The sequence below is a fragment of the Pan paniscus genome, chromosome 2, assembly GCF_029289425.2.
Source record: "Pan paniscus chromosome 2, NHGRI_mPanPan1-v2.0_pri, whole genome shotgun sequence".
NCBI lineage: Eukaryota > Metazoa > Chordata > Mammalia > Primates > Hominidae > Pan > Pan paniscus.
The window spans coordinates 44,501,059-44,529,014 of NC_085926.1; the positions used below are offsets into that span (position 1 = coordinate 44,501,059).

The window sequence follows — 27,956 nt, forward strand, 5'->3', positions numbered from 1 at the left end:
GACTGCAGGACAACACGTGGTCAAGGAGACCTGAAAATCAGGTCTGAGAGCATTTAGCCTGGCCTTGGGAGATTTCCTCCTCAAGAATCCTAAGCTTCTGGGGCCTTGATTTGCCTTCCACCTCAAGAATCCTAAGCTTCTGAGGCCTTGATTTGCCAGTAGGCAATGTCTAGCATCAATGTCAGGCAGAGGCTGGGGTTCCTGGTTTTAAATAGCCAAAACCTCCTTGTGAGATTTCCAAATGGAAAGGGGGACCTTGATGACAGGAAACCACCGTTAGGATCAATGGACAAAGATTGCTCCAAGAGATTACTTTTAAGCTTGTGGAAACTCTGGAGCAGGACTTCTGGTGTCTTTGTTTCTATCTTGGCTCACACAGATATATGAGGAACATATGTCAGGGCCAGTGTTAGGCCCAGGGCACCTTTGAAATATTGCCATCCCTAGACAGTCCAGGAGACTGTTTACTTTGGGCCCTGTAAAGGACTTATCTCCTGTGCTATAATAAAGATAAACAGTTAACTTCATCACACCCTTTGCCCTTCACCCATGGTCATTAACACACAGGGCCTGCTCAACCATGTTTGTAACAAGGACCAGTTCATATCCTCCTTCTGTATGCAAACCATTCTTCAAAGTGAAGGTCACCTGGGTACCACCTGCCACCCAGAGGCTAGACAACTGCCTACTAGGTTACAAACTGTCCCCACACCTTCTCAGTTTATCTGCTCCTTGGTCTCCCTAGGAACCTCTACGTGGACACCAGAATGCTGGTGCTGTCTTACGAAATATTAACCACATTTATGGGCCAAAATATCACAATTTCTAGACATGCTTCTTCATTTTTAAGATGGGAGATGCTTGCTGCTCCCTTCACTGAGACTTCAGATTGGGCATCACATATGGTATAACTGACTGCTCAGGATATGCCAGGCCTTTTGCTATGTAGTGTCTGTTAACCTCATGCGGTGCTCCCAGCCCTGTGAGGTACGCATTATGCTCTGCATTTTTTTTCAGATGAGAAAACAGGCTTGGAGGTTGGGTATCTTTCCCAAGGACACCTGGAGGAGAAGGTGTAGAGCTGGGACGCGTCTGGATCCCCCGACTATGGCCTGAGAGCGGGATGTGAGTGGCCTGGGCCCTCGCGAGACCCCGACCCCGCCCGCGGCAGGTGGCCGGGCACAGCCGAGAAGAAAGCCCTGCCAGCTCTCCCGGGTGCGGGGACGCGCGCTCCCACCTTCGCAAACGAGACTTCCGGGATCCCGGAGGGGGCGGAAGTCGAGGCTTCTCTCCCTTCCGGCTCGGCCATTGTTTTTGGTCTAACGGGCAGTAGAGTGTCCGGCTTCGGTGCCGAGTGCCACCGCGAGTGGGCCGAGACGCGGAGGGAGGCGCGGCCGGAGCTCGGGTCGCCGACGCTGGCCAGGACCGCGCTTCTTCCCGGCGGCAGGCGGCGCGGTCCCCGTGACTCTCAGAAGCCGCCCAATGTAGAGCCGCTTCTTTGTCCCATACCCCTGACCATTCGTGCGTGGCACGGAGCCGGGTATCTGCGGGTACAGCGATGAACAGGGCAGACGTGGCCAGGTGAGCGGCGCTGCTGAAGCCTGGTTTAACACGAAAGGTAGATCGCTGTTTTCCCAGCTCTTGCAGTAGGAAACTGTATGAACTGTCATATTTGGGTCAGACCCAGGCTCAGAATCGCAAACGTGGAGCGTGACTTGGAAATGCAAAAATCCAATTGAGATTTTAAAGTGCTGAGCATTCGGAACACTATGGGAAGCAGGAGAATGGCCTGAACTTTCTACATATATGGGATCTTAGAGCAGAGTTTACAGATTATTTTAAAGTCCTTCTTTGTCTTTTTAAAGAGATTGAGACACAGGGATCTGGGACTCTTGGTGAACTGGAAGCACAGCACAGATGCCCTAGTTACCAGTAAGGTGCTGATTTTAAAACGTTCAAAGTTTTCCTCCACTTCAGTGTCAGCTAAATGTATCATATTCATTCATTTCCCAATTATGTGTGCCATGTGCACACGTGTACAAAGATGACTGGAAGTCAGCTCTGCCCTTTGTATCCTCCCAGAAAGCAGGGGAGACAGTCGTGTAAACCACAAACGATTACAGTGTGAGATGTGCTCTACTAGAGGTTTGAATGGAAAAGGTAGTTTGGGATCACTGAGACAATAACCACCTCTCTAAGCCTAGCGTGATCAGGAAGGCTTTCTAGAGGAGGTGCACTGAGTAAAAAAAGGTCTAGTATTTTCTGATTCCATTTGGTTCCTTTCCTTTGGTGGCCATGCAGCAGTTTGGAGGGTGAGAGTGGTGAGTTGTGCATAAACCAGTTAAAGGGTTATAGTGAGAGGTACACAAAGGGAAGCTACCAGCACTCTTCCTGATGGGGCAATCAGGAAAACCAAGAAAATATTGCCTTTGTTCATGGTCTTGACAGACAAGTTTGTCAAAAGTTGAAGGAGAAAAATTCAAAGAAAGAGTATGTGTGGCTTCTAAGTGTGTCTCTAGAGCTTTAGCTCCAAACTTTCTTTATTTTGCATTTCTATCAGTAGAAGAGGTTTGATCACTTACTCCCTACATTGGTTTATTTGTAATTTAAACATGAATACTACTATACAAATTGTAATGCACATTATAAAACATACATTAAATAGGAGTTAAATAACTTAGTATTTTCTCTTGCACCCTTTGGGATAGCCTGCATTTCCCACATTGGAGACCATTGCTGTCTTTCTAGCATGGGTACTTGGGGTGAGTGGTAGAGGGTGTGACTGGTTGTGAAGGGGGTAAGGCCAGGTTGTGAAGGGCTGTGAATGCAAGGCATAGACATTTAGATTTTATCCTGTAGGTAATGGGAGCCACTGAAACTTTAAGAAGGGCATCATTTGGAGAGTTGCTTAGCAAGAATGCCTGGTTGTGTTCTTTTTTCCTGGAGCTTTGTTTTTTAACTCAGTGGAGGATTGTCATCAGCCTGGGGCTGAATACTTCAAGAACTCTGATTTCACTCTTGTTTCTGTAGGCAACACTACCATCACCCCTTTCTCCAACCCTGAAAAACAGTTCCTGAGACCTGAACTATAGACCATCATTTTAATCGGACCAACTGCAGCTGTAACAAGCTTCTCTTTGGGGTCACAATGACCACTGCAGGCAGGGGAAATTTAGGCCTCATCCCCAGGAGCACTGCTTTCCAGAAGCAAGAGGGGCGCCTGACTGTGAAGCAGGAGCCAGCGAACCAGACCTGGGGGCAGGGCAGCAGTCTCCAGAAGAACTATCCTCCTGTCTGCGAAATCTTCCGGCTACACTTCAGGCAATTATGTTACCACGAGATGTCTGGGCCGCAGGAAGCTTTGAGCCGGCTTCGGGAGCTCTGCCGCTGGTGGCTCATGCCAGAGGTGCACACCAAGGAGCAGATCCTGGAGCTGCTGGTGCTTGAGCAGTTCCTGAGCATCCTCCCTGGGGAGCTCCGGACCTGGGTGCAGCTGCATCACCCTGAGAGTGGTGAGGAGGCTGTGGCTGTGGTGGAGGATTTTCAGAGACACCTCAGTGGACCAGAGGAGGTGAGCAGTTGAGTCTAGAATGGCGGCCTGATGCTTCTCTAATGCTTGGGTTAGCCTAGGAATAGGCATTCTCCACTTCCCAGGCCCTAGGCCAGTTTGCCTTTAGGGTTCCTGAACTTGTCCTGTGGATAGAGGGAAAATAGTTTTGTGCTCCAAGCCATAAACACAAGTGCACATCCCAGCTAAGCTCTGTGATTCACCTTGTGAAATACTGTGTTCTGAGCCTAGCTTCATCCTGGAGATTCGCATGGTACTCCTGGCAGGCGGGGGATCTGCATGCTGGTTAGAATAGGGCGATCAGGGGAAGGCAGGCCTTTGGGTATGCTGATAATACGAGCCTTCATTTGAGACATTCTCTTTGCTCACTTCCTTGGACTTCTCAGAGTCAATTTTCTCTTTTCCTGCCTCTTTGATTCCTTGAAAGGTGACATTTTTGGGCCTTGTAATTATTTGTTCCTTTTGCTAGCTCTCCAAACCTAACTGGGATCTTTTTGCATCTTTAATTCTAATTTAAGTTTTCCCTATTTCCTGGAGTTCTTGCAAATGTAATACCAAGGTAATTTAAACTAGAGGGATAGTTGGGAAGAGTGAGCAGTAAGACACATTGGAAAATCTGGTTTCTAGGACCATAGAGCCAACTAGCTCTGTGCCCATGTGTTTCAGTCAGGGTTCAGCCAGAGAGGTAGAATCAGTAGGAGAGAGGGGTGTGTGTGTGTGTGTGGGCACGCGCACACATGCATGTGCATGTGTAAAGAGATTTATTGGTGGCTGGGCATGGTAGCTCACGCCTGTAATCCCAGCACTTTGGGAGGCCGAAGGGGGTGGATCACTTGAGGTCGGGAGTTTGAGACCAGCCTGGCCAACATGGCAAAGCCCCATTGCTACTAAAAATACAAAAATTTGCTAGGTAGGGTGGCATATACCTGTAATCTCAGCTACTGGGGAGGCTGAGGCAAAAGAATCACTTGAACCCAGGAGGCAGAGGTTGCAGTAAGCCAAGATCACGCCACTGCACTCCAGCCTGGGTGACAGAGCGAGACTTCATCTCAAAAAAAAAAAAAAAGAAAAGAAAAGAAAGAGAAATTTATTGCTAGTAAGTGGCTTACGTAATTGTGAGGCTGGCTAGGCAAGTCTGAAACCCATAGGCAGGCCATCGACAAGGGCAGCCCAAAACAGTGGCACAAGCTGAAGCTGCAGTGCACAGGTGGAATTTCTTCTTTCTTCTTTGTCCTTTCTTCTTTTTCCTCCTCCTCCTCCTTTTATTCTCTTTCTTCTTCTTTCTTCCTCATCTGCTTTCTCCTTTCTTCTTCATCTTTTTTTTTTTTTTTTTTTGGGTCTTGCTCTGTTGCCTAGGCCAGAATGCAGTGGCATGAACATGGCTCACTGCAAGCTCAGCCTCCTGGCTCAAGTGATCCTCCCACCTTAGCCTCCTGAGTAGCTGGTACCACAGTCATGTGCCACCACACCAGGCTAATTTTTTTATTGTAGACATGTGGTCTTGTTATGTTGCCCAGGCTTGTTCTTGAATTCCTGGCTTCAGATGATATTCTTGCCTTGGCCTCCCAAAGCACTGCGATTACAGGCATGAGCTACCACGCCTGGCCTGGAATTTCTTCTTCATGGAACTTTTAGCTTTGCTTTTAAGGGCTTACAACTGATTGAATCAGGCTCATGCATTCATCCGTTATCTAGTATAATCTCCCTTACTTAAACTTATTATGTACTTTAATCACATTTTAAAAATAGTTTACAGCAACACCTGGATTGATGTTTGATTAGTACCAAGTTGACACATCAAAAGATCATCACACCATGGATAAGTTAGTTCTTCCTAATGAGTTTCAAATTGTTCCCCTATAATAGAAGCAGGGTGAACTAGAGGTCCCCTCTACCCCTTTGTACTTTATCAGGGGAAAACAGTATAGAGAATTCCCCAAGTACCCAATATATCATTTTATTCAATGCTTTTTTTCCTAGAGAGTCTCACCCTATCGCCCAGGCTAGAGTGTGGTGGCACAATCTTGGTTCACTGCAACCTCTGCCTCCTGGGCTCAAGTGATCCTCCCACCTCAGCTTCCCTAGTAGCTGGGACCATAGGTGTGAGCCACCACACCTGGCTAATTTTTGTGTTTTTAGTAGAGACGGGGTTTCACCATGTTGTCCAGGGTGGTCTTGAACTCCTGAGCTCAAGAAAGCCACCTGCCTCATCCTCCCAAAGTGCTGGAATTACAGGTGTGAGCCATCACACTCAGCCTATTCAATGCTTTTTAAAAAATGATTACATATCACTAGGGAATCAGTTCTAGTTGATCAGGATCCTGGGGCTAGACATTTTTCCAGGATTATTAGCAGTACACATTTGTCATTATCAACCATCATTTTCTTTGTGTAAACAAGTAAGCACATATGAGTAAATCAACCATCACAAGGGTCTAGAGAGCAGCTGGGCCAGCCATGGCAATGACAGGTGGCTGAAGACATATTTAGAGAACCATTTAGTGAGGGTGGCAGAAGGAAAATGTCCCTATTTCCTGCTTGGTTTTGCTTAAGAAGTTAATGCTTCCTCCATTAAAACTTTTAGTGCTTTATCCAGCTAGCCTCAGAAAAGGGTGACTGTTGAGTCACAACCCAAGAAAATGACTAACAGTTGACAGGTGAGGCAGCTGAATGCTCATGGCTCCAGCTTGGGTGTAGGGTCTTTGGAGTCCATTTCTTAATCTCCCACCACTGTCAGTGTTATGTTTTCTGACACGAAGACATAAGGGCAGGACTATCTTTCATCAGCAGGCGTTCAGAAAATGTTTACAGAATGGCTAAATGAATAAACAAGCTTTTCCATGGAAGTTTGCCAAGAGGAGATTAAGGAGGGTCCAGGTAAATTGGAGTCATTTTGCTTATCAGGAGCAAGCCACTTTATTGCTGCAGAAGGAGCATGTACATGTGTGCACATTGTGGCTGGGAAAGGTTTGTAGAGTGATCCCTGCTGGGCTGCAGAGTCATGCAACTTGCAGAATTCTTTTGTTTCCTGTATCTTTTTTTTTTTTTTTTTTTTTTGAGACAAAGTCTCACTCTGTTGCCCAGGCTGGAGTGCAGTGACACAATCTCAGCTCACTGCAAGCTCCGCCTCCTGGGTTCATGCCATTCTCCTGCCTCAGCCTCCTGAGTAGCTGGGACTACAGGCGCCTGCCACCACGCCCAGCTAATTTTTTGTATTTTTAGTAGAGACAGGGTTTCACCATGTTAGCCAGAATGGTTTCGATCTCCTGACCTCACGATCCTCCCGCCTTGTTCTCCCAAAGTGTTGGGATTACAGGCATGAGCCACCACGCCTGGCCTGTTTCCTGTATCTTTTTCCATCTCCTGCCAGGGTTACAAAACAGGCAGTGCAGTAATCATTATCTCCATTTGACAAGTGAAGTGAGCACATGTAGTAAGCATTCCCTTGCCCGAAAGATTTAGCTGAGGTGTGGTTGTTTCTGATTACCATCAAGTGTGTGGACCAGGATTTTCCATCTCCCTAGTTTCTAAGCCAACAGCTTTTCTCTAGGGTCTTGCTGTGGAATGCCATATTAGAATGAGGTTTTCATGTCTTCAAGGAAGGGAAACCTGTGATTCTGTATTAGTCTGTTTTCACACTGCTATAAAGAACTACCTGAGTAATTAAAAAGAAAAGAGGTTTAATTGGCCCACAGTTTCACAGGCTTAACAGGAAGCATGACTGGGAGGTCTCAGGAAATCTACAATCATGGCAGAAGGCAAAGAGGAAGCAAGGACCTTCTTCACATTGTGGCAGAAGAGAATGCAGGGGGAAGTGACACATACTTTTAAATGATCAGATCTCATGAGAACCCACAAGAACACCAAGGGGAAATCCACCCCATGATCCAGTCATCTCCCACCAGGCCACTCCTCCAATTCGTTGTGAGATTTGGGTGGGAACACAAATCTAAACCACTATTATTCTGCCCCGGCCCCTCCCAAATCTCATGTTCTTTTCACATTGCAAAATACAATTATCCCTTCTCAACAGTCCCCCAGACTTAACTCATTTCAGCATTAACTCAAAAGTTCACAGTCCAAAGTCTCATCTGAGACAAGGTAAGTCCCTTCCACCTATGAGCCTGTAAAATCAAAAACTAGTTAGTTACTTCCAAGATACAATGGGGATATAGGCATTGGGTAAATGCTCCCATTCCAAATGGGAGAAATTGGCCAAAACAAAGGGGTTACATGTCCCATGCAAGTCCAAAACCAAGCAGGGCAGTCATTAAGTCATAAAGCTCCAAAATAATCTCCTTTGACTCCATGTCTCACATCCAGGGCATGCTGATGCAAGAGATCAGTTCCCAAGGCCTTGGGCATCCTGGCCCCTGTGGCTCTGCAGGGTATAGCCCCCATGGCTGCAGTCACCAACTGATATTGAGTGCCTGCGCCTTTTCCAGGCACATGGTGCAAGCTGTTTGTGGATTTACCATTCTGGGGTCTGGAGGATGGTGGCCCTCTTCTCACAGCTCCACTAGGGAATGCCTCAGCGAGACTGTGTGGGGGCTCCAACCTTGCATTTCCCCTTCACACTGCCTTAGTAGAGGTTTTTCCATGAGTTTTGCCCCTGCAGCAGACTTCTGCCTGGACATCCAGGTGTTTCCATATCTCCTCTGAAATCTAGGAGGAGATTCCCAAACCTCAACTCTTGCCTTCTGCACACCTGCAGGCCCAACAACATGTGAAAGCTGCCAGCTTGGGGCTTGCACCCTCTGAAGCCACAGCCTGAGCTATACCTTGGCCTCTTTTAGCCACAGCTGGAGCTGGAGTGGCTGGGACACAGGGGACCATGTCCTGAGGCTGCACAGAGCAGCTAGGCCCTGAGCCTGGCCCATGAAACCATTGTTTTCTCCTAGGCCTCCAGGCCTGTGATGAGAGGGGGCTGCTGTGAATGTCTCTAAAATGCCCTGGAGACGTTTTCCCCATTGTGTTGGCCATTAAAATTTGGCTCCTCTTTACTTATTCAAATTTCTGCAGCAGGCTTGAATTTCTCCCCAGAAAACGGGTTTTTCTTTTCTACCACATGGCCAGGCTACAAATTTTCCAAATTTTTATGCTCTGCTTCCTTTTTAAATATAAGTTCCAGTTTCAGATCTCTTTGTTCACAAATATGAGTGGACACTTTTAGAAACAGCCAGGTCACTTCTTGAATGCTTTGCTGCTTAGAAATTTCTTCTGCTAGAGGGCTAGGCGTGGTGGCTCATGCCTGTAATCCCAGCACTTTGGGAGGCTGAGGCAGGTGGATCACGAGGTCAGGAGATCCAGACCATGGTGAAACCCCATCTCTACTAAAAATACAAAAAATTAGCCAGGCATGGCGGTGGGTGCCTGTAGTCCCAGCTACTTGGGAGGCTGAGGCAGGAGAATGGCGTGAACCCAGGAGGCGGAGCTTGCAGTGAGCCAAGATCGTGCCACTGCACTCCAGCCTGGGCGACAGAGCGAGACTCCATCTCAAAAAACAAAAAAAAAAAAAAAAAAGGAAATTTCTTCTACTAGATACCCTGAATCATTTCTCTCAAGTTCAAAGTTCCACAGATATCTAGAGCAGGGGCAAAATGCTGCTGGTCTCTTTGCTAAAGCATAGCAAGAATGACCTTTGCTCCAGTTCCCAATATGTTTTTCATCTCCATCTGAGACCACCTCAGCCTGGATTTCATTATCCATATCACTATCAGCATTTTAGTCAAAACCATTCAACAAGTGTCTAGGAAGTTCCAAACTTTCCCACATCTTCCTGTCTTCTTTTCAGCCCTCCAAACTGTTTCAGCCTCTGCCTGTTACCCAGTTCCAAAGTTGCTTCCACATTTTCAGGTATCTTTATAGCAGTGCCCCACTTTCCTGGTACCAATTTTCTATGTTAGTCCTTTTTCACACTGCTGTAAAGAACTACCTGAGATTAGGTAATTTATGAAGAAAAGAGGTTCAGTCGACTCACAGTTCTGCAGGCTTAACAGAAAGCATGAGTGGGAGGCCTCAGGAAACTTAAAATCATAGTGGAAGTTGAAGAGGAAGCAAGGATCCTCTTCACATTGTGGCAGGAAAGAGAGAGCACACAGAGGAAAGTGCCACACACTTTTAAACAATCAGATTTCATGAGAACTCACAAGAACAGCAAGGGGGAAATCGTCCCCCCCTACCCCCACCCCCGTGATCCAGTCACCTCCCACCGGGCCCCTCCTCCAATTCAACATGAGATTTGGGTGGGGACAGAAATCCAAACCATATCAAAGTCCTAGATAATGAACAGGAACTTTACCAGGATTAAATTATTAGTGGATTACAAAGTTGAATTATCACAGTGCAGTAAGTTCTATCTTCTGCCAATACCCAGAGCTCCTGTATTGAAGAGCTGTGACTTCCATTTTAGAGAGTCTTTCAGTTTCAAAGAACCTTTCAGTAGGAGAGCTTGGGAACTACAGAATCCAGGGAGCCTGCTGGTCCTACCACTACACTGGTGAGATATATATTAAAGGAGAGAGTCCCTTAACATCTCAGCAGATGCAGCCTAATAGGGTGAATCCTGTGTGGTTTATTGAAGGAGAAGTTATTTTTACCTCATGCTGTGCTATGTACATACCAGAGCAAGTGAACTTTAAAATGTGCCTTATTTAGATAATATTTTAGGTTTTCTGCCCTACCTGCTGGTAAAAGGAGCAACCATGAGATTGTGAGGAGCTGGTTTGATGACAATAAGCAAGGGTTAGAAATAAAATGTCTATGTTCTGAGGTATTCTCAAGATCTCTACAGGTTAGTGTGTCTGATCTTATTTGGCTTTTAAAATATAAATTATTGGGGAGAAGTAGTACATATTGAAAACTGAGTTTGCAGATAACCTTAAAGTCTTTTAGCAAAATATCAACAGGAAGTCAGTCAGCAGATATTAATTGAACACCATTGTAGGGCTATATGTTGTTTTGGAGCTAGTGATCAAGACAAAAGTTCTTACCCTCAAAAAACTCACACTCTGTTGGGGAAACATAGACAATAAAGACGTAAGTAAGATTACTTAAAGATTAATACCTGCAATCTAGAAATTATAATTGGTTAATTGAGTCTGACTATCCCTGCTTTGTCATTGTGCTCAGAGAAAGCTTCTCTGAAGAGGAGATACTTTTGCTCAGAGAAATTGGAAAAGCTCTCCTGGTGTGCCAGCCACTGTTCTGGGTATTGCTTCAGCTGTTAGTGTCAGTAGCATTATTTGTGCACATCCACAAATCTTATCTTTTTTTACACTTATCTTTTTTTACCTCCTTTGTACTTCTTTTTTTGTTTGTTTGGTTTTTGTTTTTGTTTTTTTTGAGACGGAGTCTCGCTCTGTCACCCAGGCTAGAGTGCAGAGGCGTGATCTCGGCTCCCTGCAAACTCCGCCTCCCAGGATCAAGTGATTCTCCTGCCTCAGCCTCCCAAGTAGCTGGGACTACAGCTGCGTGCCACCATGCCTGGCTAATTTTTTTGTACTTTTAGTAGAGACAGGATTTTGCCATGTTGGCTAGGCTGGTCTCGAACTCCTGACCTCAGGTGATCCACCCACCTCGGCCTCCAAAAGTGCTGGGATTACAGATGTGAGCCACTGCGCCTGGCCTATCCTTTGTACTTCTGATTGTTCCTTTCTGTCAGCTAAGGCCCTAGAGAATGTACTGAATTGCTCTCCTGGCTCCCTTTTTAAATGGTTCTTCATAAGAAAATATGTGTCTGAAGACCTGACACAGAGTGGAAATGGTTATAGAATCTGGTCCTCAAGCCCCTACCAAAAGGGTCAACAGAGGGATGGCAAGTAGAATTGCAAGCTTTAGATTCTGCTTTCACAGTTTTTTTTCCCCCAGTAGACTGTAGTGGTGGGGCTGGAAGGACACCCTGGCTCTTCTTTTCCCTGGCTTTCTTTCTGGAAGGGGCTGCTTAGAGGTTTTGGGTTCAGTACCTTCAAGGATGCTCTTTTGAACCCAATTGTATTTCCCTCTCTCTAGGTTTCAGCCCCAGCACAGAAACAGGAAATGCATTTTGAGGAGACAACAGCTCTGGGTACAACAAAGGAATCTCCTACATCACCCCTCAGTGGGGGCTCAGCCCCTGGAGCCCACCTGGAGCCTCCTTATGACCCAGGGACACACCACCTCCCCAATGGGGACTTCGGTACTTATCTCCCCAGCTTTGGCCTTAAGTCATGCCTCCCTTCTCTCCTCTGGAGTCTCCTTTCCTTTATCTGCCCATCTCCTACTCCATGGAATCCCTCATTGCTCTGCTGTCTGTCCTCCTTCCCTAGTGACCCTGTTTGTTCCTTTTGCTTATTCTCTAATCATTCGTGTAGTTAGTAAGTTTTCATCAAGGGCATGTCATAGGAAAGGCACTGCCAGAGACCAGAGAGATGTAGTACATCTATTGTCACTGATTTCAAAGAGCTTGTTATCTAGGTGGTAGGATGAGTTAGTCATGTGTAAGAAGAGGCAACCTCATAAGATGCACATGAATGATATCTGTCGTCAAGCATTTGATCCTGTCACAAATGAGCAATGTGGGCATTGGAAAAAGTGATCACTGGGTAAAAAGCAAGATCATTATGGGCTGGAACTGGTAAGGGATGCTTCATGAAGGAGGTAGCAGAGTATTGGGCAGTAAAAATGTGGAAGAATTTTGAAGGGAAGAAAAAAGTAGCAGGCATGCCATTAGAAGACACAACAAAGACCCTAAGCTGGAGATTCCTTGAGCCCTGATTGAGGTGGAGTCAGGAAAGACTGTATTTGGGAACCTGGGCCTTGTTTGTACAGGACCTTGAGATTGAGGCAGGAAGATTTTGGGAGTCAGAGGATAATGTGTTAGAAATAGTATTTCAGGAGGATTACTCGGGCACAGGTGAGCATTATGGATTGAAGGGGAAGGAGCCTTAGTTAAAGGCTGGTGCGGTAGAATAGATGTGATTAATGCCTGAAGTGCAAAGAGGAACGGGCAAGGATAAAATTGAAAAATATTATCATGGAAACATCCGTGGGACTTGAGTTTGAAAGGAGAGGCAGGGGAATTAGAATGTTTTGGCCAATGATGGAATCATTGAGGGAAATTGAGAAATCTGAAAGAAAGGTGATAAGAACATTTTATTTATTTATTTAATGTTATTTATTTATTTTTTTTAAAGAGAGATAGGGTCTCACTCTGTCACCCAGGCTGGAGTGTAATGGCACGATCATAATAGCTCACTGTAGCCTTGAACTCCTGGGCTCAAGAAATCCTCCCACCATGGCCTCTTAGAACTACAAGCATGCCACCATGACCAGCTCTTTTTTTTTTTTTAACTTTTTATAGAAATGGGGTCTCCTACTGGGAGCAGTGGCACACACACCTGTAATCCCAGCACTTTGGGAGGCTAAGGCAGGTGGATCACTTGAGGTCAGGAGTTTGAGACCAGCCTGGCCAACATGATGAATCCCTTCCTACTAAAATACAAAAATTAGCCAGGCGTAGTGGCAGGTACTTGTAATCCCAGCTACTCCAGAGGCTGAGGCATGAGAATTGCTTGAGCCTGGGAGGCAGAGGTTTCAGTGAGCCATGATCATGCCACTGCACTGCAGCAGAGTGAGACTCTGTCTCAAAACAAAAAGAGAGAGAGAGAGAGAGAGAAAAGAAAGAAAGAAAGGAAAGAAAGAAAGAAAAAGAGAAGAGAAGAGAAAAGAAAAGAAAGAGAGGGAGGGAGGGAGCAAAAGAAAAGAAAGGAAAGGAAAGGAAAAGAGGAGGGGAAGGGAAGGGAAGGGAAGAGTGAAGGAAGGGAAGGAAGGAAAGGGAGAAAAAGACAACCTTATGTTGTCCATGCTGGTCTTGAACTCCTAGCCTCAAGCCAGCCTCCCACCTTAGCCTAGAACATCCATCCATTCTAGACACTGAACTTAAAGTGTTGCAGGACACCCAAGTGAAATGTCCCATAGGCAACAGGAGGCATGTGGTAGGGGTCTAGGAGAGAAGTAAGAACTGTGAGAGCAGTATTAAAGCAACGAGAGTTGGTCAGATTGCTGACGGAAAGAACAAGGAAGCACTGGGGCCTGAGTTGCAAGGAGTGTCCATAATGAGAGGGCAGGAGCAGGCATGAGGAACCACAACTGTGAGGGGAAAATCAGGGCTGGCTGGTGCTAGGGAAGCCATGGGAGAGAGAGTGGCCAGAATAGCTTCCTTGAAAAAGGTTGAAGAGAGTGAGGGCTTGGAGGAACACCCAGTTCTCAGCTTGATCCGGGACCTTGTACTGTACCCTCCAGGGAAAATTCACACCACTCTTGGGATAATGCCTTATGGAAGAGGTTAAGAGTCAGTGTGTGTGGAGGTGCCTGGGTTCTCTTGAATCCACTTATTGGGAATATAGATCTTATGGGAGCCGGAAGCAGGGCTTGTCCCACTCATAGCTTTCTTTCCTCCCTCAGCTCAATGTACTTCTCCAGTTCCTACCCTTCCTCAAGTGGGGAACTCAGGAGACCAAGCAGGGGCAACTGTACTTCGGATGGTCAGGCCCCAGGTGAGCTTGGTTCTTGGTGTTTTTACCACGTCCCCATGAGTCTGGTCCAGGAATGGCTAGAGGTCTCACCCCCAGAACTCTGCCCCATCTAAGACTATTCCTGTGGCTCTCCTGCCTCATTGCTTCCCCTGGAGGTAATGGACTCTATCTTGCCCTGGACTTGTCCTTTTCGAGGTGTCATCCCAGCTCCTCTCTCCCATACTTTTGCCCACGAAGAGCCCACACCCTGTGCCCTTCGTACCCCTGATGACTCTGCCCTTCAGGCTGTGAATGTTCCTGAGCGATCGGAGCTTGTCATTCCAGGATACTGTGGCATATGAGGACCTATCTGTAGACTACACTCAGAAGAAATGGAAAGGTCTCACACTCAGTCAGAGAGCCCTGCAGTGGAACATGATGCCAGAAAATCACCATAGCATGGCCTCCTTGGGTAATGATTCTGTTTCCTAGTCACTTAAAGTCTGCATGCTGCACATTCTCTTTTCTATATTCCTTGTCTCTTTAAACTTTTTACCATGAAAATTTCCAAACATAGTTAAACTAGAGTGAATAATATAGGGACCCTTTCTGCATTCATCACTGAGATTCAACAGTGATCAGCATACTCTTCACCTCATTATGAATCGATATAGTGTGGTTTAGGTAGGGCTTCTTAGTTGTAAGGAACAGAGAGCCACTCAAGTTATTTTAAGTAAGGAGCTCTGAGTCATAGGCTTAAAGGAATGAGAACCTGGAAGAAACTGATGAGCTAGACCAGACTGTGGGAAGCAGGGCCTTGACCCTGGGAGCCTGAGCAGCAAAAGCAAATGCATGTTGATGCCTGTGTTCCAGTGTGAATGTAATGCAGCTGCTCGCAGTGTATCTGTTTTCTCTCTGCTTGTACTCCTCCTGCTGCCCATTTTCTTCACTGTGAATCTTTTGTCCTTTTCATAGCTCTTTTAATTGTACTTTCTGTTCTTTTATACTTGTTGCTTGCTGTGTTTCCTAATGGCTTGGCTTCTCTCCATGTGCCACTTCAGCTTCCATTGCTACTCATAAGTGCCTTAATTTTGCCCTACCTCCAGTTCCAAATTTCCTCAGAGATGGACTTCCATTGCTATAGCCATTACCCATCATCTCATTTGGGCACAGGGGTTTGGCCCAGGCCTCAGCAGAGGCTGAAGCCTAACCTATAGATAGACCCTTCAGTCTAGTACCTGGTGCCAGTCCAATCACCTGTGGCCCATCGTGGGATGCTCAGGGTCACTTGGCACCAAGCATGGTTGCCTAAGCATCCCTCTCTGCAAACACTGGGGCAGAACAGTTTCCTGAAAGGGCTTCTTGGAAGGGCAGATCCTGTGGTTGATGAGTTTAGGGCAGTCTTTTTACTGTCCTATCATGTAAGATCTGTTCTTTTTGTACACTTTCCTTATCATACCTCCATAATATAAATTTCCAGTCAATTCACTCTCATTTTTTTCCCTGTCTCTTTCTTATGTTTGGCTTGAGGTATTTGCCAGCCTCCTCTCTCCCAACATGTTTTCTGAGAACAATGGAACCATGCAATGTTATGGTTGGAAGGGATCTTAGAGTTCATCACTTTACTAAGGAGACATAGCACGAGAGTAACTTCTGTAAGATCACAGCACGCTTTGCAATCCAATTTTTTGCTTTCCAATGGCCCTTCTGACTTGGTTGTGCTGGCTTAGTATCTTTTTTCCACCTGTCTTCACAGACCACCTTCCCCTTCCTTGTTTTCCTGTCCCTAGGGAAAAAAATTGAGCTATCAATATTTCCCATTTTGCTCTTGTTCTCAATGTGTCATCTCATTTCTTAATCATAATGTGACTTTTTTTCAGGTATGTTAGCTCTTAATGATTCTCTTTCTTAAACAGGATAAGAAATGGGTAAAAGTTGTTGTCTTCTTTCTTTGGGCAGCAGGTGAGAACATGATGAAGGGTTCAGAGTTGACTCCAAAGCAGGAAATTTTTAAAGGATCAGAGTCATCTAACAGGACATCAGGGGGACTCTTTGGGGTGGTTCCTGGGGCAGCAGAGACTGGAGATGTTTGTGAAGATACTTTGAAGGAGTTAGAAGGACAAACCTCAGATGAAGAAGGGAGCAGACTAGAAAATGATTTCTTGGAAATAACAGATGAAGATAAGAAAAAATCCACAAAAGACAGATATGACAAATATAAGGAAGTTGGGGAACATCCACCTCTGTCTTCCAGTCCTGTTGAACATGAAGGAGTTTTAAAGGGACAGAAATCCTATCGATGTGATGAATGTGGCAAAGCTTTCAATCGGAGTTCTCACCTTATTGGCCATCAGAGAATCCACACTGGAGAGAAACCCTATGAGTGTAATGAGTGTGGGAAGACCTTCAGGCAAACCTCCCAGCTCATTGTTCATCTCAGAACCCACACAGGGGAAAAACCCTATGAATGCAGTGAGTGTGGAAAGGCCTATAGGCACAGCTCCCATCTCATTCAACACCAGAGACTCCATAATGGGGAGAAACCCTATAAATGTAATGAATGTGCAAAAGCCTTTACTCAGAGTTCCCGACTCATTGACCACCAGAGAACCCATACTGGGGAGAAACCTTATGAATGCAATGAGTGTGGAGAGGCATTCATTCGAAGCAAAAGTCTTGCTCGACATCAGGTCCTGCACACTGGTAAGAAACCTTACAAATGCAATGAGTGTGGGAGAGCATTCTGTTCCAATAGAAATCTCATTGACCATCAGAGAATCCACACTGGGGAGAAGCCTTATGAGTGTAGTGAATGTGGCAAAGCCTTCAGTCGGAGTAAATGTCTTATTCGACATCAGAGCCTCCACACTGGGGAAAAGCCATACAAATGTAGTGAATGTGGGAAAGCCTTCAATCAGAACTCTCAACTCATTGAGCATGAGCGAATTCATACTGGAGAAAAACCTTTTGAATGTAGCGAGTGTGGTAAGGCATTTGGTCTGAGTAAATGTCTTATTCGGCACCAGAGACTTCACACAGGTGAAAAGCCCTATAAATGCAATGAGTGTGGAAAATCCTTCAATCAAAACTCACACCTTATTATACACCAGAGAATTCACACTGGTGAGAAACCCTATGAATGTAATGAGTGTGGGAAGGTATTCAGTTATAGCTCCAGCCTTATGGTACATCAGAGAACCCATACTGGGGAAAAACCCTATAAATGCAATGATTGTGGGAAAGCTTTTAGTGACAGCTCACAGCTTATTGTACACCAGAGAGTCCACACCGGAGAGAAACCTTATGAATGTAGTGAATGTGGGAAAGCCTTTAGTCAGCGTTCCACTTTTAATCACCACCAGCGAACTCACACTGGAGAGAAGTCCTCAGGTCTGGCTTGGTCAGTTTCTTAAGGTATGGTTCTCTGAGACAGAGAGCAAGGACCTTTGAGTTAAGCTGTCTTTATAAGCAGGATACTCATAGTGGTTTCCCGGAGCCAGTAGTCACAGTGGACCATTCCCTACTTGCTTTTCCTTGGATCACTAAGGTGGGAGAGTAGGAGTAACTTATTCCAGTTCTTACCCATTATTAGGAAGGTAAGGACTATACATGTCATTGAATTGTAGGTTTCCTTTTTTTTTCTTTACTTTTAAATTTTAACTTTTAAAATCTATTTCATTTCTTAGTTATGCATCTCATAATCAGACTCCATGCTTTTTAAAGACAGAGATAATATCTTCTCTATTCTATTCTACTTCCTCCATTTCACCATTTATACAAAGTCATTCAAAAAGGCTGATTCATGCCTTCCTGCCTCTTGGCTATGGCCCTCCCCATCTACTCTTTAACCTTTAATCTATAGCCTTTCATCAGTTTTGTTCCCTATCTAGAAAACATTTTCTTCTGTTTCCTAATCTTTGTCCCTCACAATTTTTGAAATCCATCTCATCACTGAAATACTTTCTTCTTCAAGTACTTTTTAATTTTTCTTCAACTTCTCTTGATTTGACCTCAGTGCTTTGAATTCACTGGTGCTACAATATGTAACTGTTGTTAATTGCCTTGTAAATTTTGCGTGTCTGTATACTTTTATACCAACTTATTGTAGGCTCTTTGAGGTCAGGTATGTATTTCTTTCCCATATAGATAGTATTTTGTACATACCAGTTGTTAAATAAATAATTTTTAAAATCTCAGCTCTCACATTGAATTATCCTTAAAGTATGCACGATCTTTCTCCCCTCCCCAGCTGGACCAGCTGCTTCTAAAGATGGAAGTCCATCTCATCATAGAATATCACATACAGAGGTCTTACTGATATCTTTTACATATACTCCTGGAAGTCTTACTACTGTTACTTCAGCCTCAAAATGCGAATGGATTTTGTGCGTGTGTGTGTGTGTGTGTGTATGCAAAAGAGAGAGTGTGTGTGTGTGTGTGTGAATGTGTGTGTATCTAGGTATTGGGTTGGGCAGTCATATCCCACTGATACGGACTTTCCCCTACATGCTGATTCTAGTTCTGAATTTGCTGACTGTACCCTGCTTCCTAAATCAACAGATTAAGAACTGTGTCAGCTGGGTGCAGTGGCTCACGCCTGTAATCCCAGCACTTTGGGAGGCTGAGACAGGTGGATCACGAGGTCAGGAGATCGAGACCATCCTGGCTAACACGGTGAAACTCCGTCTTTACTAAAAAATACAAAAAATTAGCCAGGCTTGGTGGGGGGCGCCTGTACTCCCAGCTATTCGGGAGGCTGAGGCAGGAGAATGGCATGATCCTGGGAGGCAGAGCTTGCAGTGAGCCAAGATCGCGCCACTCCACTCCAGCCTGGGCAACAGAGCGAGACTCTTGCCTCAAAAAAAAAAAAAAAAAAAAAAAAAAAAAGAACTGTGTCAAAATTTACTGCACCGAAGACTTGACTTTCATAGCAGTGGTACAGATTATTGAAAATCCAGCTAGTAGCATTCCCTGATGCTTGGAATTCACTATGACGAGGCTTGTGGCAAGATAATAGATTCACAGGAATCTGTTTTCCTTATCGACTAGTCCTATCTACCTACAACTGCCATCTTAATTTAAAGATGAGAGCTGTACCCTTAATTATCATAATTGTCTTCTTGACCATCTTTTCATTCCCCGAAGACATAAGAAAAGAAATCTCAGAAGATTTTCTCTCCTTCTGCCATCACATGTCAGTCCATGAGCTTGAACAACTTTTCCCTTCCACCCTTGCAATATGGCCCAGATCTGGGGGACGTTTGCCTCTGTTGTCCACCTCCTTCTCTTTCCATCCCCTAAACTTAATAGGTTTAGAGGATCCGCAGCGTGACAGAGTAGAGGAGGAGGCTAGAGGAGCCATGCGAGTTATATAATCTGGAGGGGAGATTTTTTTGAGGTGTGGTGTATGTTTTAACATAGAAGAAAGGGTGGAGTTGAGGCATAAGAAAATAAGATTAGATGTGATTCTAGGGACATATCTCAGGCAAGTTTAGAAAGAATAATAGGAATCCTGAAAACATTGAACCCAGGACAGAACTGAAAATTTGCCACTTATGAATATATATTTTAAATTTGTTTTCAACTTTATATTTAGTATGTGTTTCCATTTTCCTTTAGAAGATATGCAGATAGGACTTTTTCATTGTTTTAGTTTGGAGGCTCCCAGATCCCAGGGACAAGCCCAACCCTATATGAGCACATGGGTCCAGCCCTCTACCCTGAGCTGGACATTTCTGGTTAAGTCTTCAATAGAACGTTCCTGCTCATTGGATGTTGCAGTTTTACCTTCTGGTTCTTGTCTGCTCATCGCCTACCACACTAACCCTCTAGAGGTTGGGAACCTGCACTATTCATAACTAAGGTGGGAATAGTAGGGAAAAAAGAGTAGATGTAGGGAATTCTACACCAGTGTGTGCCTTGACATCCTTAAAAGCCTGAGGCTTTTGAATGGAGGAAAATTGGCTGCATTTGAAAGCCATACCTCAAATTCTATTGGTTACTGCTAGCATAAACTTAAAAAAAAATTAAATCTGGATTGTTATGTTGCTGAATTATTTTTAGTTTTAATGGTTTTTTAGTTTCATTTTCTAGGTATATAATAAATTAATGGCTCCTTTAGCTTTAAATTTTCTTTTTTTTCTTGGAGACAGGGTCTCACTTTCTTACCCAGGCTGGAGTACAGTGATGTGATCATGGCTTACTGCAGCCTCAACTTTCCAGGCTCAGGTGATTCTCCCACTTCAGCCTCCCAAGTAGCTGGGACTACAGGTGCATGCCACCATGCCCAGCTAATTTTTTGGTATTTTTTGTAAAGATGGGTTTTCACCATGTTGCCCAGGCTGGTCTTGAACTCCTGGGCTCAAGCGGTCCGCCTGTCTTGGCCTACCAAAGTGCTGAGATTACAGGTGTGAGCTGGCCTTATTTTCAATCTTATGCCACTTATGTTGTGCATTAGCAAGAACTTCCAAAAATGTTGAGTAGTAGATAACAGGTCTTCTATGTCTTGTTCTAAAATCTCAGGAGGGATGTTTTTAGTATTTCACATTTTCATTTGCGTTCATTGTTGGATATTGATAAATATTCTGTTGCATTTAGGAAGTTTCCTTCTAATATTATTTCTAGAGGAAGCAGGGTAATATAGTGGTTAACAACACAGGTTTGGGGTGGGCACAGTGGCATGTGCCTGTAATCCCAGCACTTTGGGAGGCTGAGGCAGGTGGATCACTTGAGGTCAGGAGTTCAAGACCAGACTGGCCAACATGGCAAAACCCCATCTCTATTAAAAATATAAAAATTGGCCAGGTGTGGTGGCAGGCACCTGTAATCCCAGCTACTTGGAAGGCTGAGGCAGGAGAATTGCTTGAACCTGGGAGGTGGAGACTGCAGTGAGCCAAGATCTCACCATTATACTCCAGCCTGGGTGACAAGAGCAAGACTTCATCTCAAAAGAAAAACAAAACAAAACAAAACGATCAAACAAAAAACATGTCTGTGCCCAGCAACCTAGGTTCAAATTCTGGGTCCAGTCAGGTGTGGTGGCTCACACCTGTAATCCCAGCGTTTTGGGAGGTGAAGGCAGGAGGATCACTTGAGGTCAGGAGTTTGAGACCAGCCTGGGCAACACGTCAAGACCCTGTCCCTAAATAAATAAAAAAAATATTAGTTGGGTGTATTGGTGCATGCCTTTAGTCCTAGGTACTCAGGAGACTGAGGCAGGAGGATTGCCCGAGCCTGGGAGGTCGTGGCTCCAGTGAGCTATCATTGCACCACTGCAATCTAGCCTAGGCAATAGAGTGAGACCCTGTCTTAAAAAATAATCTGCATGTCCACCACTTTGTTAGGTGTGTAACTGTGGGAAAATCACCTAGCTTTCCTGTGTCTCAGCTCTTCCGTCTCTAAAGTGGAGCTACTTCATAGGGTTGCGAGAATTAAATTAGTCAGTATGTGTAAGGTACTTAAAACAGTGATTGACACATAGTATACACTATAATAAAAGTTTTATTAGGAATAGTTGCTAAGTTTTATCAAGTTATAAAAAATCTAAAAGTTCCCAAATAATTGAAATTTTCTTGTATTCCTGGGATAAATCTATTTTATTTATTTATTTAGAGACAGAGTTTCACTCTTGTTGCCCAGGCTGGAGTGCGATGGCACGATCTCGGCTCACTGCAACCTCCGCCTCCCAGGTTCAAGCAATTCTCTTGCCTCAGCCTCCTGAGTAGCTGGGATTACAGGCATGTGCCACCATGCCAGGCTAATTTTTGTATTTTTAGTAGAGACAGGGTTTCTCCATGCTGGTCAGGCTGGTCTCGAATTCCTGACCTCAGGTGATCCGCCCGCCTCCGCCTCCCAAAGTGCTGGGATTACAGGCATGAGCCACTGCGCCCAGCCTTATTATTATTATTATTTTTTAAAGTTCAGAAGTAGATTCAATTTGCCAATATTTTGCTGGCTGTGCAAAATGAATTTGGAAGTTTTTTTTCTTTTATTACTCTGGAACAGTGTACGTAATATAGCAGTTATTCCTTAAAGGCTAGCTAGAAATGACGCATTCTGATATATATATAATTTTTTTTTTCCCTGGTGTTTGGATGTGGCAGTAGCATCCTTGCAGTTTTTTTCAATGGTTTTGTTCTTCAGGTTTTCTATTTCTGTGTAAATTTTTCTAATATGTATCTGGAAATCATACTTACTATTCTGTCAAACATTGGCATAAAGTTACACCTAGTATTCTGTAAGATTCTTTTCCTCTGTTCTGTATATGTAATTGACCTCCTTTCCCATATATAGTCATATCCACAGGGAATTGGTTCCAGGATGCCCCTATCTCAGATATCAAAGCCCTCAGATGCTCCTTTACAGTCAGTCAGCCCTCCATATCCTCGGAATATGTGGATGCGGAACCCAAGAATACAGGGGGCCAACTGTATGATGTTTTACATTTTGGTTTCCCTTCAGTTTTTTTTTACTTTCAGGATTACCAAAGGCAGTGTATCTTGTTTCTCTTTTTGAATTTCATTTCTCTTGAATTTTTTTTTCATATGTTCTTTTACTGCCTTAAGTTGCCAAGGCTTTGCATTGCCTTCACATACATTTGCTTTTTCCTCATTAGTGAATGACAAGGGCTTTCCAGTCCTGATATTTGTCTGCAGATAGGGAAATGGATTTCCCTTTACATTCCAAGTAGGTGCTATTAAAACTGTCCCTTTAGATCTGAAGCTAAAAGGTTAGTTGTAAATTTATGTAACTATGCACTTCAGCAGTAGAGAATTTTACTTTACAAAATTAGCTTCAATTTTGCTAAGCTGGTTGAAAATTTTTCACTCAGGGCCAACTTTTATATCTAGCTTTCTTTTTGGCTCAGCCTCCAGGCTAGTTATCCAGTGGAGCCTCCTTCCAAGTTCTCTGCCTCATTGGAAATAGCTTGGTTGTGAAAGAACTGAATGTGGAAAACCCTTCAGTCACAAGTCATTACTCCACATTGGAAACAAAATCTTTTTTTTTTTTTAAGTGACAGGGTCTTACTCTGTCACCCAGACTGGAGTGCAGTGGTATGCTCATGGCTTACTGCAACCTCAACTTCCTAGGTTCAAGGGATCTTTGCACCTCAGCCTCCTGAGAGTTAGGACTACAGGCGCATGTTACCATACCTGGCTAATTTTTTAAAAATTTTTTATAGAGACAGGAGTCTTACTATGTTGCCTAGAGTAGACTTGAACCCTTGGCCTCAAGCAACCCTCCTGCTTTGGCCTCCCAAAGTGCTGGGATTACAGGTGTGAGCCACCATGCCCAGCCCAAATAACCAATTCTTTTTTTTTGTTTGTTTGTTTTTAGGAATGGTTGCTTTCAACATTTTCCAGGTTGTGAAAGGTTTGCCACGATTCTCAGGGGTGTGGTTCTAAGCTGCATCAGTGGAACAAATACAAAATGCTGTCCTCCTCCCAGGCTGGAAGGCAGTGCACTTTCTCCTCTTAACAGCCAGACTAGCGGGTGAGGAGTCAGTGCTGTGACCCAGGCCAAGCTGGAGTGTCCGCATGGCTTTTTCTCTGACCAGTGGGGATTCCATCTACCTTGGGGCGTGCTGGCTGGGCCCCGTTTCCACACCAGCACATGGTGAGACAGGGTAGCTTATCAACAGGCTGCTGGGCCTTAATACTGACAGTGAGTGTGGCGGGTCACAGCCAGGAAGGGACTAACACAGATGCCCTCCCAGCCCCCACAGCTGGCCTAATTTTAGAATACCACGGAAAAAAGCTTTGATGAAGACAACAGGAAGTCAACACAGCAGAGAGTGGTGTGGACAACCCAGAAGCCAGCCTCACGCATTCCATGCCCACAGTTAACGATGACAACAACAGCAGTAAAACAAAGGTACAGGTGAAAAGCAGCGCTCGGGGTGTGCTGCTGCAAGCTGGGGAAGGCGCGTGCTCAACTTGGATGGGACACCTAGTCTTTCTTCAAGTCCCTGGATTCAAAGAGCTTCAACCGTCCTTGCACCGTCAGGCCTTCCTTCAGACTCTTGGACCTGATGTTTCTGAGTTGCCGGGTGACACAGGATCTGTCTTTCTTCAAGAAGTCAGGGTTGCTTTTAGATTTCATTATATCATATCCGGACACCGTGGCACTGTCAGGGGACTTTTCCCCCAGTGCTCCGGTTGCAGCCTTGAGCTGCTCCTTCAACCTGCTGTTGTCACAGTCAGCCTTAGCCTTCGCGATGCTGAGCTCTGTGTAGATGTCTTTGTGGTGTCACTTGCGTACTTCTTGTCCCGCAGTGCCGTCTGCAGCTCATCTTTGAGGGAGCTAATCTCCTGTTTCAGGTACTGTATTTCCGATTCCTATATCCGCAATAAGACTTCTAGTTCATAGGCATCCTTGCCCTGTGCAAGGGGTGACCCAGTGGCCTCCCCACTGCCATCCCCAGTCAGCAGCGTCCGCAACCGTGTGATCTCTGCAGCCAGGCAGTTGTTCAGCTCCTGGTTGTGGGCATTGAGCTCCTGGTTCTCACGCTGGCACTGCCGCAGGGCCTGCCGCTCGGCCTCCAGCGCCTGGGCCAGATGGGCATTCTCCAGGCACTTCTGCGAGTACTGCTCCGAGAGGACCTCCAGTTCCCGCTGCACCGACTGCAGCTCCTCCAGGTACTGGCGCCGCAGGGCCTCAACATCCGAGTTGACGCTGCTGATCTGGGACCGCTGGCTCTTCTCCAGCTCCCGCTCCATCTCCTCCCGGTGGGCGTTCTTCATGGCTTCGATGGCTGAGATGGTGGCCGCTGTCTCCTCGGCTAGGAGGCGGTCTTTCTCTTCTCGAAGTTTCTCTAGCTCCCGCTGGTGCTGCCTCTGGAGATCTTCAATCTTCTTCTGGTGCGTTTCTTCCATTGCTGCAAACCCTCGCTTGCACGTGGCCTGCAGCACGTAGCCCTCACGGGTGCTCTGCTTCCAGCCCAGGGCCACCCTCAGCTGGTCCTGCAGGAGGTGGTTCTGCTCCAGAAGGTCTGAGGCCTCCTTCTGGCTCTGCTCCAGCTCCTTCTCGAGCAGAGAGGTCAGCTCGTGTGTGGAGAGCCGGTCACCCCCATCTTCAGAAGACAGGTGGACGGGGGCGATGGGCACCTGCTTCTCTTCCCGGAGAGGCGTGGTCTCCACCTGATGCCACCGCTGCTCGATCTCCACGTGGACGTTATGCGTCTTGAGGTCGCTCACAGGCAGCCCTGGGCTCCGGTCCACCTCCATGCGCAGGGCTGCATCCTCAGTGCCTGGCCCGTCTGTGGCGTCGAGCATCCCGAAGTGCTTGCGGTGCTCCTCCCGCCTCCGTACACGCTCCTGCTCCAGCTCCCCAGGCTCCGCCTCAGGGCGCAGGGGCTCGTGGGTGTCAGCAGGCCCCACGCCGCCCACCCGCTCCTGAGCCAGGGCCTGCTGGATGGGACGGAACTCAGCCCAGTCAAAGGTCTTGGAGCGGCCCTCTCGCCTCCGCTCCCGCGTGCGGCTCCTCTTCTGCTCAGGGTCCGGATCCCCCGGCTCTGCCTCTTGCTTCTCAGTAGGCCTTGGGCAGGTCTCAAAAGAGCAGTTGCTCTTGTTTTTTTCCTCTGGCAACGAGCTGGTCACATCCGGGGCAGTGGTCGGGTGCACGTGCTTCATGATGGTCTGGATTCAGTTCCGCCGAATCCCAGATGTCATGGCCGACAGGGTAAACTCGCCCTCCTTTGTATGTATCTGGAAGCCATAGTTTCTCTGAACTGGATACTCTGTGACATGGTAACATGCAGACAAGTCAATTTCTCCATCCAAGTCGGCTGCCTCCTCAGCCACTGAATCCCTGTAGTATCTCAGGCTTTGATCGGCGAGGACAAACCAGTGTTTCTTCCATTGGCCGTCCTCATACTGCTTAGTCAGCCAGCCTTTCTTGAAATTCAGCAGGTCGGGCGTCACGGAGGGCTCCGTGGACCTCCTGTCCAGTGACTTGGCTCTTCGGTGTGGAGACAGGGGGGAAGCCGAGGCGTCTGGGAGAGGACCCGGGCGGGGGTGGGGGCTTCATTGGTGAAGTCCCGCTTCCTAGGGAACGCCCTTTTCTCGCTGCGGCCCTGGCGTGTGTCGCTGGATGGTGAGGGCCCCACTGCATTGGTCTCCATGTGCTCTGCCTTCTCAATGTCCAAGGCCTCAAACTTTTCAATCACCTGGGACCTCCTGTGGTTGGGGGTGCTGGGGCTGGGAGGGGAGAGCGGCTGGGGCAGCTGCTGTTCTTCGGCCTTTAAGTCCTGTTTGGTCTTCTCCAGAGAGAAGTAGCCACTCTCCACTCGGACTTTGCGGCCACAGTCCATGCGGTCGCTACTCATGGCGCTCTCCTCTTCTTTGCTCTCCAGCCCAGGTTCCCGCAGGGAGCTGGCAGCAGGAGGCTGGCTCTGGCTGGGACTCTGAGCTGGACTCAGGCTGCTGCCATCTGGCTGGTCCTTGGTCCTCATTTCTTCCTGCCACAGTGTGGACTTGGTGGTGGGGACTTTCTCAGCACTGGGGATGCTGCTGCTGCTGCTGCTGCTGCTGCTGCTGCTGCTGCTGCTGCTGCTGGTAACAGCCACCTTGGCAGGCCCAGGCTCCTGTGGTGTGGGGGACTCCACTTTCCATTTCTTCTTCTGATTCTGCTTGTTGGTCCGGGGATAGACCATGAGCATCTCCAGCCACCCACCGACGATCTCCTTGGTCTCCGCCCGGATGAAATGCTCCTTCTCAGGCGTCAGAATACACAGGGAGAACTTCTGGCCCGTGCGGCCCTCCCCATCCACCACATCTGTGCACTGGTTCATGTTGATGGTGCCCTGAGGAAGGGTCCTGGGCATCTCATCCAGGGCGTAGCGCAAGAGGCCATGCTCGTAAAGGATGAAGAATTGTCGCTGCCATTTCCGAGACCGGTGCACTGGGTTGTCAAAGTCGGTCCCATCTGGAGCCAGGAGCAGCCAACCGCCATAAATGGGTTTTGCCTGCGTCAGGTCCTCGTCGTTGAGCAGATGCGACTCGCGGGGCTTGAAGCAGTTCTGACACTTGTTCTTGTTGAAGATGTTGGCCTGGAATTTCCTGCACGGGTTCTCCTTGGCTGCCGACATGGTCGGCGCGGCGGCGGCGGCATTGGCGGCGCAGGCCCGGCCGGCCTGGCGCTCCCGGGGGGGCTAGGGGTTCAGCGCGGCCGCCGCCGCATCCCTCGCCGGCCCCGCCACAGGCCCTGCCCGGCCTCCTTCCCGGCGGGCGGCTCGCTGCACGCGCCGAGGCTCCTGAGCCGCCCAGCCCTCACAGCGCGCGCGACGCCCAGCTCCCGCCCGCACCGCCGCCGCCCGGCCGCCGTGGGCCCATGGACGCGGCCTCGGGCCCGCTGCTTCCCGCTGCGGCCCGCCTCTCAAGCTCCGGTCGCCGCCGTCCAGGCTCGTCCGCGCCGCCGCAGCTGCCCTCGGCGCCCCGCGGCCGCTGCAAATGACCAATTCTTAAGATATGTGAAAAACCATTCAGTTGTAGCAAACATCATACACCAGAGACTTTGTTTGACATCAGATAAATCACAAGGGTTAGAGAACTTTTTGGTTTTTAGAGGTCAAGGAATCATTCACCATGAGCTTCCATATTTTGCACGTATTTCTGAAAAATATTCCTGAAGTGGAAAAGGCTTGTTATACAACACATAGTTCCTGGTACGTGAGGGAACCCACGAAAAAAGGTATCAGTAAACAGTGTTACAGAACTTCCAATTTAATATATATATGTTTTAGTCAAACAGAATTCAAACCCAAGGACAGTTTAGGTGGTGGTCAGACCCAGTGAAGGTGCTGGGAGTGGTATACTTACTCACTTACCTCTTAAACATGCAATGAAAATATTCTACAGCCAAACTCTTATCATAAACTCCAGCCCTGGTCATTCAGC

The 27,956-nt window shown here is 46.8% G+C and overlaps 2 protein-coding genes across 10 annotated transcripts in view; one reads left to right on the plus strand and one right to left on the minus strand.

Moving 5' to 3' along the window:
* Positions 1 to 1,239: 1,239 nt before the first annotated feature.
* ZKSCAN7 (zinc finger with KRAB and SCAN domains 7) overlaps positions 1,240 to 27,956 on the plus strand; it is a 28,359-nt gene continuing 1,642 nt past the window's right edge. The window contains exons 1-6 of one of the 9 annotated variants that reach the window (XM_008961522.4): positions 1,240 to 1,618; positions 3,031 to 3,571; positions 11,579 to 11,744; positions 14,012 to 14,103; positions 14,407 to 14,533; positions 16,021 to 21,577. In XM_008961522.4, the coding sequence (XP_008959770.1) occupies positions 3,149 to 3,571; positions 11,579 to 11,744; positions 14,012 to 14,103; positions 14,407 to 14,533; positions 16,021 to 17,474 (2,262 nt within the window). In that variant the 5' untranslated portion in view covers positions 1,240 to 1,618; positions 3,031 to 3,148 and the 3' untranslated portion in view covers positions 17,475 to 21,577. The other 8 variants (XM_008961524.4, XM_008961523.4, XM_055109763.2 and 5 more) reach the window with 8 other exon arrangements.
* LOC100977859 (myosin phosphatase Rho-interacting protein-like) lies at positions 23,963 to 27,173 on the minus strand. Its single transcript, XM_034956239.3, is given in 3 exon segments — positions 23,963 to 24,308; positions 24,311 to 26,069; positions 26,072 to 27,173. Coding segments are annotated over 3 exon segments (3,135 nt in total). The 5' UTR covers positions 27,149 to 27,173; the 3' UTR covers positions 23,963 to 24,009.